The sequence below is a fragment of the Stegodyphus dumicola genome, chromosome X1 (assembly GCF_044657685.1).
Source record: "Stegodyphus dumicola isolate Sdum_Otavi_A_Nest chromosome X1, ASM4465768v1".
NCBI lineage: Eukaryota > Metazoa > Arthropoda > Arachnida > Araneae > Eresidae > Stegodyphus > Stegodyphus dumicola.
In genome coordinates this window covers 180,445,968-180,459,566 of record NC_140780.1, presented here as the reverse complement: position 1 = coordinate 180,459,566, position 13,599 = coordinate 180,445,968, and the positions used below count along the sequence as shown (strand labels likewise).

Below are 13,599 nucleotides of genomic sequence, written 5' to 3'. Positions count from 1 at the left end.
TGCTATAGAAACTTCTGCATTATTATTACTATAATTTCAGACTAACTGAAAAGCAACAGATTAGAGCAAAAATTTTCATTTAAATTAAATCTGTGTGTGCAGTGTGGAATTCTTTTTAATCGTTAATATGAAAAGCAAATACAGAAAGGAATGTAATATATATGCAGTAACAAAAAAGAGCCGCCCAGACAGTATAATGGTTAGGGTAGCCTGATTGCGATACCAAAGGGCTTGGGTTCAAATCCCGGAGAAGGCATGGTTGTAACTGTCCGTCCCCTTCATAAGAGGCGATGGTGGCCCACCTATTAGGTGCCTCCATAATAAAGAGACCACCACATGTGGCCTTGCATAGATTAATGGACTGTGTTTCACTGTAACTGTTCACAATCTGCCATTAGAAAAAAAAATAATAAATTTAAAAAAGAGGGCAGTATACTCTAAAAATGCTTTAGATAGCAAGTGTACAAGATGGCTCGGAAGAAATGCACAAGGAATATTAAAAATTAACTAAAGAGAACCTAATCTCTTAATTTCTAATAATAATTTTATGTGTTTTTATGGTGTCTATGAGCTTTTGTTTACCGTTCTTACTGCAGTATGTGGCACATTACACTGAGAAATTTTAAAGCAATTTAGTGATAATCTTTTTTCATTTATAACCATAAGCTTATTTTTACTCTAAAAGTGTGTCAAATATTGCTTCGAAAGTGTGTTACTATTAAAAGTACGAGAAAAACCTGAATTTGGAAAATCGTATGACATGTGAATAAGTAAGTCCTGAAATGTGTGTAATGTCATAAAACAAAGTAACTTTTTTTAATGAATCTGTTTACTTTGATAATTTGAAAGCGTAACATTCTGTAGACTGCATCCTTGTTTTCAGGCTCTAGTCTTATTCGGTCTATCTGGTTGTAACGAAAGTTTTCCGCCAAAAACATTCTTAAAAATATCAGGGGGGATGAAAAGAGTACCTTTAGTGCAGCTAGTAATCACCGCACAAATCTATGATTTTCTGCCAATGTATTGGTAGTTTTTCAAAGCCTTTGGCCCAGAAACTTTGTGGCCACGAGTCCAAAAACAGTTTAACCTCATTTCAGATGTCCTGTGCAGAATGGAAGATAGTACCAGCAAGATGTAATTGCAGATGTTAAAAAAGGTAGAAGTCCGAAGGAGCGATATTGGGGCTATATGATGGGTGTGGCAAAAAATCCCAGTAGACTCCATACAGAGCCCAGCTGGTGAATGCTGCTGACCCATGTAGTCTTGCATTATCTTGATGGAACATTACCTTTTGCGCCGAAACTCAGCTCAACATTTTCCCTTGATGGTAGTGTCAAAACGGACTAGCATCTATCTACACCTTAATGTCGAATGTTTTACCCTTTTTCCAGATACTCTTTGTGGATAATACCATGACAATCCCATCAGATACAAACCATGATCATTTTGTTAGTCAAAAAGTACGCCAAGTTTATGCAATGCATAGTGTGACTAATGGACATGGCACTAACGTCTAACTCCTGAACAAGCTCTTGAGTTGCATACTGATCTTCAGCAAGTTCTCGCAGGCAGCCCTCATCAACATCAGTAGGCCGACTAGAGCACGCTGCTTCTTGAATGTTATAGTCCCCTTTTTTTTTTTTTTTTTTTTTGGTACCAATCCATCACAGTTTAGTCATATGGTACAACATTAGTGCCTAAAACTATAGACATGATTTGGTGACATTTTGCAACAGAGCTGGAAGTAAATGATGGTTCTAATCTGGTAGTGTGGTAATTCCATCTCATTCAGACTCCTTGTACTTAATGATAACAATGTGCTTTTACAGATTTCACAGCACAGTGTTCTAAGGCAAATCTCTTTCTTTCAAATACCAAAATGTTGTTTGACAAAGTATGATTAACACGTTGAATGCTGCATGCATTTTATGTAGTTTGCCCATGGCATCAGCATAAATTTTTCATGAACATTCGGTGCATACTATGTTGAAATATTATCTACAGAAGATAAGGTGAGTTATATAATCGTGTTTAATGTGTTTTCCCGGTAGGGATCACCACTCACCCCCGAGCCGTTCCAGACTATTTTTGCGATTTATTATTAAATTTTTTTGTGATCTATTATGTTTCAAAACATTGAAGTAACAATGGCTATTATTTAAAAATTTATCTGTATAGATTATTACTCGAATTGTATATTTTTACTGTTGGTCGCGTCACCATTGGCCCCACACAGCACTGTAGCCAAGTGGAGTGCCGGCTACCGGTGACCCCCACGGCAGTCAACATGTTAAATACGCTAATGTGAACTGTTTGTGCAGATGATATTTATGTTGGCGGGAAACTTTCATTAAAATCCGCTAGTTTTAAAAATCAGTTCTTCCAGACTTCACCTGTTCAATTGAAGTAGCATTTACAGCTTGTCGAACTGAGGGTGGAATTGTCTACTAGGTAGGGGAATAGTAAATTTGGATTTTACGTTTATTTTCTGTTGCTGAGGTTACTTTATGCTGAATATCAGCGACATAATTGGCTTGAACAATGCATAACAAAAGCTTTGCTTAGTGTTTGAAGAGCATATAATGTTCAGTGAAAACTTGATAGGGCTCTTCAAGATAAAACCTTTCTCTATAATGCACTTCAAAAAATATATAGGTATAATGAAAGCTATAAAAGTACCTTATAAGGTATGTAAAATGTTAAAGAAAGGAAGGAGCACAAAAAAAAAAAAAAAAAAAAAAAAAAAAAAAATTAATAGCTTAAGAAACTAGAAAATAAAATTTTTTTATTGGAAATCATTTTGAAGAGTACATAAGAGTTAATTTCAGAAAAGAAATCTCTCATAAATTCTTAACTTGCTGAAGTATTGCAGAAGTTATTCTTCATGGAATGCAAAGGAATATTAGAATAATTCAAAGAAACAAAGTTTAAATGAAGTGCAGCAAAAAGAGTGTATAATTTAATAGGCCAGACAAGCAAATTTTGTGGTGACCACAGATTTTGCTAATACTGCAGTTACATTCATTAGTCATCTTTCAGTCTGATATGGTATTTCTTATTTGTAATGTATATACAAGCTAGTTTCCCTTAAAAAGTCTTCCAGAAAGGCATTCCTCCTCTCTTAGCCAGGTAGCCTTTGATGCTTTACCTTAATCAAATAAATTGGAACTTTCAATCTGATGGATCCTTGATTTGTGATATGCTGTTTTAGGACAGACAGCATGAAAGAGGGCAGCAAGAAATAGAACATTAAAGAATAGCATAGGAAATGCCAACTCTCTTACCAGATTGGAAGTTAACACTGCAGCTGTGAAAGGGGGTGTTTTCAATTAAATTCAAAGATTTCTATCTGTTCTTGGTTCTGATCAAAAATAAGTTTTTGAGGTTCAAGAAATGAAAAAATGCAAGTGGATATTATGAACATTTGCAATTTTTCTTCATAACATTCATTCACATTCTATGTGGATATGCATCAGCTCTCTACAGGTGTTACTTCCTCATGTTAAATATATTTGCGGAAAAGAGTATTAGGTATTGTGCTAATGAGAATTATGTTTAAAGAATGATTTTGTGTAATATTAATGAAATTGAACCTGTGTAAAATTTAAAAAATATGTATTTGGAATGTGTGAAAGCCAGTCAAAACATATTTCATGTTGTTTGTGCAGTTATTGAAATTAGAGTAGTACTTACAGGTTCAAATAAAGTTGACATTTCTCTGTAACATAAATAGCTGCCCTGCCAGGATAGTGGTTCATGTTGCTGATTGCCATACCTATGGGTCCAGCTGAATGTAATAGTGTCTCTGTGGCAAGAGGGCATGTAAAATACATGGTAAGCAACAGTCCTTTCAAGAGCTTGGTATTTGAGAAAGAGGGAAAAGACTCAGACTGCCCCCCCACCCAGGGTGTTCTTCAGTGTGGCAAGTTTTGGTGGGACCTTTTGTACAACCGGTGACAAAAATTCTGGTATCCTTCTTACTTGTACCAGTAATCTAAATACTGTAAATTTTATAGTTAATGTTTGATAAAAGGTTAGTCTTCAGATAAAACACTTCATTTTAAAGGTTTATTTATTTGAATATTCCTAGTTAGAGTAAAGCATGACTTTTTAATTCCAGAATGTGCATAGTGATCCTCTGACTTGAGTAACATGCTGTTTACTTAAATTTGCAGTTACACAAGGACTGAATAGCTATAACATTCAAATTAAAAAATCTGCCAGTGGAAAGCAAGAACTCAGTAAAACAATTCCTCCATTTCCTGAACTGCAGTATTTCTTGCAGTCAAACAATATTCCTTTGATTAGTCACTTTTTTACTACCATTAAGGGGTGTTGGAACATCAAAATCTTCAAAAAATTGTGATTTCGGATTTTTACATTTTCAAATTCTCTATACTTTTATCTTTCCAAAGATACCATTCTTTAATCTCTATGAAAATTAGAACTGTAAAAAAATCTAGTTTTAATTTGTCATCTACTGCTTTGAATCAATGAGGATTTTTAGATAAAAATGTGCTTTTCTCAAACGTGATTTTTTTATACTCCGTGTACCTTTTCTCAGGAACTACTGCTCACAGGTATCTAAACTTTTTATTGCTTATTTATTAGGTTCTCTTAATATTTACTGAAATGAGCTTTTTGTAATAAACTTAGAAAAAATTTTTTAATTTTTTTTGTGTGAGAAAAGTGCTAAATTTTACTATGCCTAACAAAATATTCTGTAATTTACTCTAAAATTCAAAATGCTTCAAAAGCTCATTTCAGTATAATCAGATAGGTATACTTTAATTACAGAAAAAAATTTCAAGCTTGTATCTACAGTAGATTTTGAGAAAGGGTACATCGAAAATGTCCAATTTAACATTGTCAGTATAGGGGTTTCTGATACCCCTTAATGTATGTATAGTTTATTTAGCATTGAAATGGATCTGAAATGCAAAATCAGTGTGCTTTTTTAAGCAATTACATTAGAAATTGAAAACATAATTTATATGTAAATAATAATAATGTATTTATTTGTAATTTATATGTAAAGGGAAAATATATATAACAGTAGCTTAGGCTGTAAATCAACCTATTTTGACACTGAATTGTAAAAGATAAAGTTCACATTTTTTAAAACGTAAAAGATGCACTAATGTTGAAGGGCAGGAACATTACTGAGAAAATCCTGGATACAGTTTTATAGATGGAGAAATTTTAGGGATGTCTCACTCGATTAAAGATCTGATGCAGAAGCATATGCCATTAAGTTTTCTGATTATCCAGAAGGTTTGGTCTTTATGTAAACAAGAGAAGGATGGCGTCTGAACAAGTGGTTGACGAATGTTCTAACGTGTCTCATCACCAGGGTTGCATCTTCAACACTGAAAGGGGGAGGAAGTTGCTGAAAAAGAGCATTTTTCTTCACAGCTTCTATCTTGTCAACTTTCTCACCTCAGATCCACATTGCCTGTCATGAAGCCCCCCCCTTTTTTTAAATTTTATTTCAGTTTGCTTTTATGTTCTTTTTGATAATTTTCATACTTTTTAAAGTAAATAATGCTCCGTGATGTTTCTTTTATGAAATACTGTGCAAATCCATACATGCATATATTCATGTTTGCTTATAATAAATATTGCAGCCTTTTTTGAAGTTTCACTTAAGCAAATGATAATAATTTGAGTAAGGGTTTACAGAATGTGTTGCCTATGAAACTGTATTTTAACCATAACATATACTAATCTTTTAATTTTAAATAAAGTGTATTTTTATGCTTATGTTTTTCTTTGTAGATGGGGAGACTGGTGGTCTATTCGAACCAGCTGGGTTATTTGATGATGCACCTCTCGGACATGTTGCTTTAGAAAATAGTGCGGCAGACCATGTTGATGGCCATGGTATTGAAAAGACAGGAGAGCATCATCGGGATGATGATAGTGATGATGATATGTATGGTATGTATAGTATCTTCATGTTATTTGATAAAATTAAATACTTTTAGTGTAGAGAAATGCCACAAAGCAAGGTATATATAAGATTTAAACTTCAAATTCAATCTGTAAGAAGAATTGCTAAGAACTCTGAGCCATTTGAATAGCATTAGCCACTTATCCATTCAGGAGATTTATTGTTATATATACCATGTTATAGAAGTGCTGACAGTCCTGTTTTCATTCTGCAGTCCTGCCAGCATGAATTATAATACATTTCTCCTCACTAATTTCTAATGTTTTTCCTAGTTGTCATTAGTTTGTTTTAATATTTCTTTATTTTCATTGGAAAACAGTTTCTGGTTTTGGATGAATTCTGAGATTTTCTGCTTTTTCTTTTGATCACCTGTTTTTTAAAAATGGAAATTTCATCTGCCACTCTGTGCAAGAATAAATGCATCCAAAAGCATCAGGATCTAGTTTTCCAATGATCATTAAGTGCAGCCATCTGCAGTTCATCCTACACACATCTGCTAGTCAAGCACAAGGCAATATCAGAGCAGTTGTTGGCATTTCTAGTGTAACTAAAGCTGTTGTGAATTTCATGTACTTGTTAAAAAAGTTTAAGGGATGTGTAATCTTTTATATGAGTTATGACTTGAAAAAAATATTCATGTACGTTTCAAGGAAAGTATGCAGATGACATTCTTTGCATTCTTTCATTAACAAAATATTATATATTTGTGATATGTACTGTTTGTCATTGTAATTTTTAAACTTTGCTTGGTGGAAGGAATGATTTGCTGAAACTTGCATATATATGTTAGTTGCATTAAAAATAAAAATAATAAATTTTTCTGCAAGATACAAAGGACCAGAAATTATTAATATAGAATGTTTTATTTTGTGCGTTACTGAAGCAAAACCTGCCGCTGTATGCCTGTGATGAAGCTGCGATTTTATTTTAAATGTTTTCCATTAATGAAATCATTAAGAAATACTTATGCACACTGCACCAAAAAAGAGGGGAACAGCTCTATATCTCCTGTTCTAATGGGCGGATTAACAAAATTCAAATTGCATTTTTCACATCTCAAAAGCACGACTTAAGATATATATTAGATTTATATATATAGCATTGTTCTAACATAGGTATTTTGACACAAAATCAGACTTTTTTCGAAATAACATAAGCATTTTTTTCCATATTTCAATTCTGCAACTCAAATTATGCCCAGATATTCAATTTTGTGAAATTTGGTGCAAAATTTATGGAAAAATTCAAAAATTTATCTTGCCGCAATTTTTCCAGTTTGTGCCAATAATAATTCTACATGGCAACCAATTTTTCTTTTCCTTCCATTATGCCGGAGCAGGAAAAAAAGGCACCTTGTTCCTACCTTTTTTACATTGTGCATGAGCGGAGAAAAAATGACAGCGCTCCTACTTTTCAAAAAATTTTAGCAAATTTTTAGTTTTAGAACCACATTTGATGTTTTATCACTTTTAACAAATATGTCAAATTTCAAAACACGCCAATATATAAATTCATGTACATCTTCGGAAATTTTGAATAAAAAAAACTCAATTTTTTGCAGGTGTGCTTACAAATAAGTCTACTTTAAGATAATGGTAAAAATTTTATAGATTATAATTCAAAATGTTTTTGAAAAATTCATAAAAATTATTTAAAAATAAAAAATGTAAAGGTAAATCATAAAAAATGGGTGAATTTTATTTGTAAAGAACCTGAATTTTGAAATGTGAAAGGAAGAATCAAATAAGTTTAATAAAAAAAAAAAAGAGAAATTAATATATGTATACCAATTGCAATTAGTTCTGAGGAGCTAAAATTTCGAGAACTGATTTTTTAAAAACTACTGGTGCAACTTTTACAAAACTTGGTAGTTTGGCGTAATTTGAGTTGTAGAATTTAAATATGAAGGGGGGGGAAGTGTGTTATTTCAGAAAAAGTACTATTTTGTGTCAAAATACCTATATTAGAACAATGCTATATCTAATACACATCCTAAGTCGTGGTTTTGAGAGATGAAAAACGCGAGTTTCATCAATCGACCCAGTAGAATGGGAGACATAGGACTGTCCCCCCCTTTTATGGCGCAGTGAACAAGGATAAAAATGAGTGCAACTATTATATAAATGGGTATGAACACCCATGCACAGTTGTCGACTGCATTAAAATAATTCCTTTTTTACCTTTCTGTAATTGGAATGCTATAATGTCGATGTTGAACTGAATCCAGTTGTTACTTTTGGATTTGAACTGAATTAAGTTGTCTCTCAAAATTTGAGTGCAGTTTACTTTGTGTCCCCACTCTGGAACAGGTCTTTACAGGTTTGAATATAGCCCTGCTCATTATTAAAATGTGAGCACAAACTGCTGAATGCTTTTGATAACACTGTGGTTTTATTTTAAAAAATCCAACCTAGCCAGCAGATGTTTTAAAGTGAAATACAGGAATCTGTTGGGAGAAATGTCTTATTTTACAGAGCATACTTTCCTTTTTGTTAAGTAGCTTATTCATCATTCCTAGACTTAGTCAAAAAAATTTCTCAAAAAAGAGCCCCCTCCCCTTTCTGGTATTAATCCCTAGGTCTAGATCTGGTAGTAACAAAAATTTCTCATAGTGCAGATTATTTTTAACAAGCACAGATGTATAATGTTCTTGTAATAACATGCAAGTCTGTCTCATTGTGAAAATCTCAGATTGCGCATTGAAGTGCATTATTTGACAAGAAAATACCTTTTTAAACTGGGTTAAATTTCAATAAATCAAATTTTAAATGAAGTTAATAAATTGTTTGAAATTCCTTTGCATCTCATGAAACCAAGCCCTGCTTCAGTTAGTACCATCCAGATTGAGAGAAGTGCCATGCCAAATAATTTATGATGGAATAGGCATTTGACTCTTGTAAAGTAAGTAACATATTGGAACAGTTGACCTATGTTAGAATGTAATTTGAATAATATATATTAACAAATTACCCACACACCATCAGTAGTTCATTGCAACTAAATCACAAGATTTCGTAGATATTCAGATATTAAAATGAAAATTATTTCAGCAATATACAGCTAAACCAGTCTTCATCTTTTAAAATGTTTATTGTAAACATTCACGTATAGGTTAGTATATACACCGGAAGAATAAGAGCATAGACAAATAGATTAACAGTTGCTTATGCTTTCTTATAGTTGCGAATTTCGGAACAGGAGAATATTAGCTTAAAATTTGATTATCTTTCTCTGACATTTAAATCACGTCCTTGTTGTTTACCATTTTATTTGAAGGATTCCAATCATTAAGTTAATGTTTCTCCTCATCAGCATTTACCCACAGCATGTTGTCATCTGCACTGGACATTGCATTTTAAAAATAATTCTATAGTAGTTTCAACTATGCATTTAAAATGGAAGTGAAGCAAGGTATCTAGTGATGGAGCTTGTTTAACTTAAAATAGTCTGGGTATAATTCCATGTGGTCAGAATTTATGTGTCCTCATAGACCCTTCTGGGTCTGAATATTTCATAATCAACAATAGTTATCATGTTCATAGTTTTTCATAACTAGCAGCATAAAAATTCCGTAAATTGTGGGGTAAAATTTAGCCCTGACATATAATTTAGGAAAATTTTTCCAAATGCAGATGATGAAAATGAAGCTGAAGTTTATTTTTTAACCCTTCTTAGAGGCATGTCAGCTACAAAAATATGCCTGAAATATACCTAGGAACATACAAAATGTTAGAATCAGCTTTTGACAGCTTTTGCTGCTTTTTTTCCAGCTATGAATATATATGTAATTATAGCTATCTTATGTCTGGTATTATGAATGCCTTAGGAAAATGTAGTTTAAAAAAGTACCCTTACTGCACTTATTGCATTTATCCATCTTGTTTGTTAAGTCTGACCAAGTCATCCATGCATATCTTTGCTCCTGATTGTGCTATCTGCAATCAGATAATAGTTTTTTAAGCATCACTGTATGTTTTAGTAGGTTAATTTAAACATACAGTCAAAAACTACTGAAATGAACTTCAAGGGACTGCAAAAGTATTTCATTACCTGATCTAATAAGAAAAAAAGCAATGAACTGGCAAAATAGTGTAAAAATTGATGGAATAGCATTGTCACATCTTTCTGAAGCAGTTAATAATATCTGTAATTAAAAAAAAGTTAAAATTTATGATTATTATTATGTGCAATTCTACACTTTTTCATTGCTTTTCAGTGTTACCGTAAATAAATAATTTTATCGTTGAGCTCTGTCATTCTAGTTACACAACTCTATCTGAAATGCATGTTTACCATTATGTATAAACAGCAGTCTAGAACAGAGTGCTGTCTGACAGCTCAGTTTAGGAGCTAAATCAGAATAGATTCAAGCTCTTCGTCTCAATGCATGACACAGTAGGATCTCCTAAGGTATGTTTATTATGTGGCCTGGTTTTCCTGCCCTTGATTAACTTTTTTTTTTATTAGAACAGAAAGTTTTGAGTAAGATTAAAGAACAGTAACCTAAAGGTGTTTTTGTTATTTTAATACCCTAAACAGGATGAGTTTAATAATTAGTAATTTTTCACTTAAAAAGAAATTCTGGGAAAAACAGTTGAAAAATTCAAAATAATTTTAGTCTAAGATACCCAGAAAGTTTTTTTATATCCAATTTTAATACATTTGGAAGTTCACCATTACCGTGTAAAGCAACATCAAATCTGCTGGATATTGGACAAAACTCAAAACATGTATTATGTCCAGGGCTCATTATATGTTTGGTTCACTATAGCATTCTTTGACTGTGTTTGAAAATCTGTAATACGAGTTTTGTTGTTGTCTACTTTGTTACTGCCTTAACCCTTTTGAGATGGAATGCCTTTAAGACATTCCCTCAGGACTGATGGGAATCAAGGGTTTGTCCCACAAGATGTGGTTTTTGTGTCGCTAAGCCTGACTTTAGGGTTAAAAAAATCACAAAAAGTTTTAATTCCTGACGTCATAATTTTTGGTACTATTTTAGATTTTTACTTAAGCTGTCATATATGTTTAAATTAAAATTTAAAATAATCTTTTTTACATGAAAGAATATAAAATAAATTTCTGTCCTTGAGGAATAATTTTCAGAAGCACTATTCAAATTATTCCGAAATTTCAATTGACAAAATATATAAGTAAACCTTAAAATTAATAAAAAAGTCAAGAAAGACAATTTACAAGAAGTAACAAAACCTTTCATGGGAAGTGGAAGCCTCACTGTTAGTTCAGACAGACACTCAATGAGTCAGTCTCTAGAAAATGAATCATCACTCCCATCCATGTCACTGATTGGCTCATTTACCATGCAAATATATCTTTCCTTTGGTAATGCTTGGCTTCCATAATAAACTGAATTTGATTCTTTCCAAAATAAAAAGCAGAGTACGTGAAATACAAGTGATGAAAGCAATGCAAAGTGTAATAGAGCCCTCCAAAAAGTATAGTATAGTAGCAAAAAAAGAATAAAAATGGATTTGAAGGGATATAAAAAGTGTGAAAGTTTATGACTTGCAAGTTTAAGAGCTCGAGCTCTGTTTGTTTACATTATGCCTCCCCTCCCTTCCCCACAACAGCTCACACCAACATTATGCAGAATGTGATCAAATTGAAGGTCAGGATCCTAAAACTATTAAGTTCAAAAGTAATGGATGCAGAATGTCATCTAGTAGTGTTTGAAAATTGTGTCAGATTAAAATGCATATGTGCATCACCCATCCCTTGCATGCATTGAGTGATGCATGTGTGGGACACCCAGCTATTAAAGGCATTCTTAGGGAATGTGTAAATGGGACACCTGTCTAGAAAGGGTTAAAGACTACCAATGTGATGCTATGTGATATTTACTCCCAAAGTTAATGTGAAAAGTAAACCTAATGAACAGTTTTTTTTAAAGTAAAAATTATCTATAGTTTTTTAAATTGTATCTTTAGACATGGGACCTGGTTCTATGGGTGCACCATCTCCGCCATCATCTCCAGATTCTCCTGGTTTACGTTTGAATACAGGTGGTATTTCTGAATCGGATCGTCTTGGACACGGTACTGCTGCTAATGGATTAAACATTAGGGGTCTTCCTTCTGGATCTGATCCAGATCTGGGAATTAACGACATGCCTCCACCTCCAGTACCCTCTCTCTCATCTTTGGATCATACGACTTTAATAAATAATGAAGAAGAAAGCTTTGCTCTTGCACCTTTAGATGCAACTATTGTTCAAGGTAATTTTGCTTAGAATAGTGCTATATGAAATAATGTAATACATGAATATGTTTATTGATATGCGGATGTGCTGTTACCTATCAGATTTGGTTGAAAGTGTTATTATATTTTGCATGTATTTATTGTGTGTTACAAGTATGATTATTCTGAATTTGTCAGTTTTTCCACTCTTGGGGCAACTCGCCGTATCCATTGAATGTCTTTTTTTCATTGTGTTAAGAATAGAATTTTGAATGCAAATGGTTAAATTGAGCAGCACTTTTTTTTTATTATTATTATTATTGAAAAGGTATACAGTACAAAGTCCAAAATCCGGACGTCCATTATCCGGAATGATCTAAAATCTAGACCTCAAAGCCAGAAACTTTATATATATATATCTTTATGCATGCGTATTTCATTAAAAATTTCGATTTTTAATTTTACTTAGGCACTAATTGATTTTTAATTGAGTTGATCCTCAATTGATCCAATACCTCGTTATTGAATCAATTGAGGATAAATTTGTGAGATTATTAATTTGGCTTCATAGCTGAGTATCTGCTTGGCATACATCTCAAACTGAAACATTCACCTATTTTATTTATATCCCTGACGCTGACCTGGCGAGCCACTAATTATTATATTTTGCTTTCATCACCGCATGTTTATCAATACATGACAGCTTCAGTAATAACTCATGCAGTGATGTCAATATTTTTTTATATATATTATTATTTGAATAACAAGAGTATGGAAACCTGTGATGATTATAGATTTTTAAATGTTCTTAAATGTTTAAAGTTAAATGTCTTAAATGTCTATAATGGCTATGCCCATTTGTGTAAATTTTTTATAAACAATTTCTTCATAGTGAAAGGGGGGAATGGCTATAACCACTTCATCTGGTGGTTCATGGGATTTTTAAGTCGTGTTCGTGTTGACAGTTAGCTGGTTGTTAAGGGTGGTAACTCATACAGTAAATTAAGTGTGTTTTTAAGTATTAGATTGGATGGTCAGGTTTCACATGACAGTTCACATTACAGTTGCTGAGTATGTATCATTTTAGCAAACTGCAGTACAGTGTTCTGTAATGGATAATGATGGCAGTGTCAATTATCATTAGTAAAAGGAACTGCATTTTAACTGCTGGCATCGTTTGATAAAAGCTGGACTACATTTTGTGTTTAGTACCTTCTCTACTGTAATCCGAAACAAATCTAGGTACGTCTGTGACATTTTGCCAGCAAAATTCCTAACTTAAACATTGAGTTGAAGTTGAGTCTGCAGTTAATGTGGCATTTTGTCTTCATACTATAATAAAATTGTCTGCATAGTGAGAAAGGACCATTAATTCTGTTCTGTGCATACCAAACTTACAGCACAATTTGATGATGCTTTTGGCAACAGTTTAAACTTACTTTCTGAAT

The 13,599-nt window shown here is 32.7% G+C and overlaps 1 protein-coding gene across 4 annotated transcripts in view; it reads left to right on the top strand.

Moving 5' to 3' along the window:
• Positions 1 to 13,599, top strand: part of LOC118197180 (uncharacterized) — a 219,857-nt gene that overhangs the window by 158,951 nt on the left and 47,307 nt on the right. For all 4 annotated transcript variants that reach the window (XM_085807493.1, XM_085807495.1, XM_085807492.1 and 1 more), the window contains 2 exons: positions 5,779 to 5,940; positions 11,902 to 12,189. In XM_085807493.1, coding sequence (XP_085663619.1) covers positions 5,779 to 5,940; positions 11,902 to 12,189 — 450 coding nt within the window. The remainder of the gene's footprint in view (positions 1 to 5,778; positions 5,941 to 11,901; positions 12,190 to 13,599) is intronic.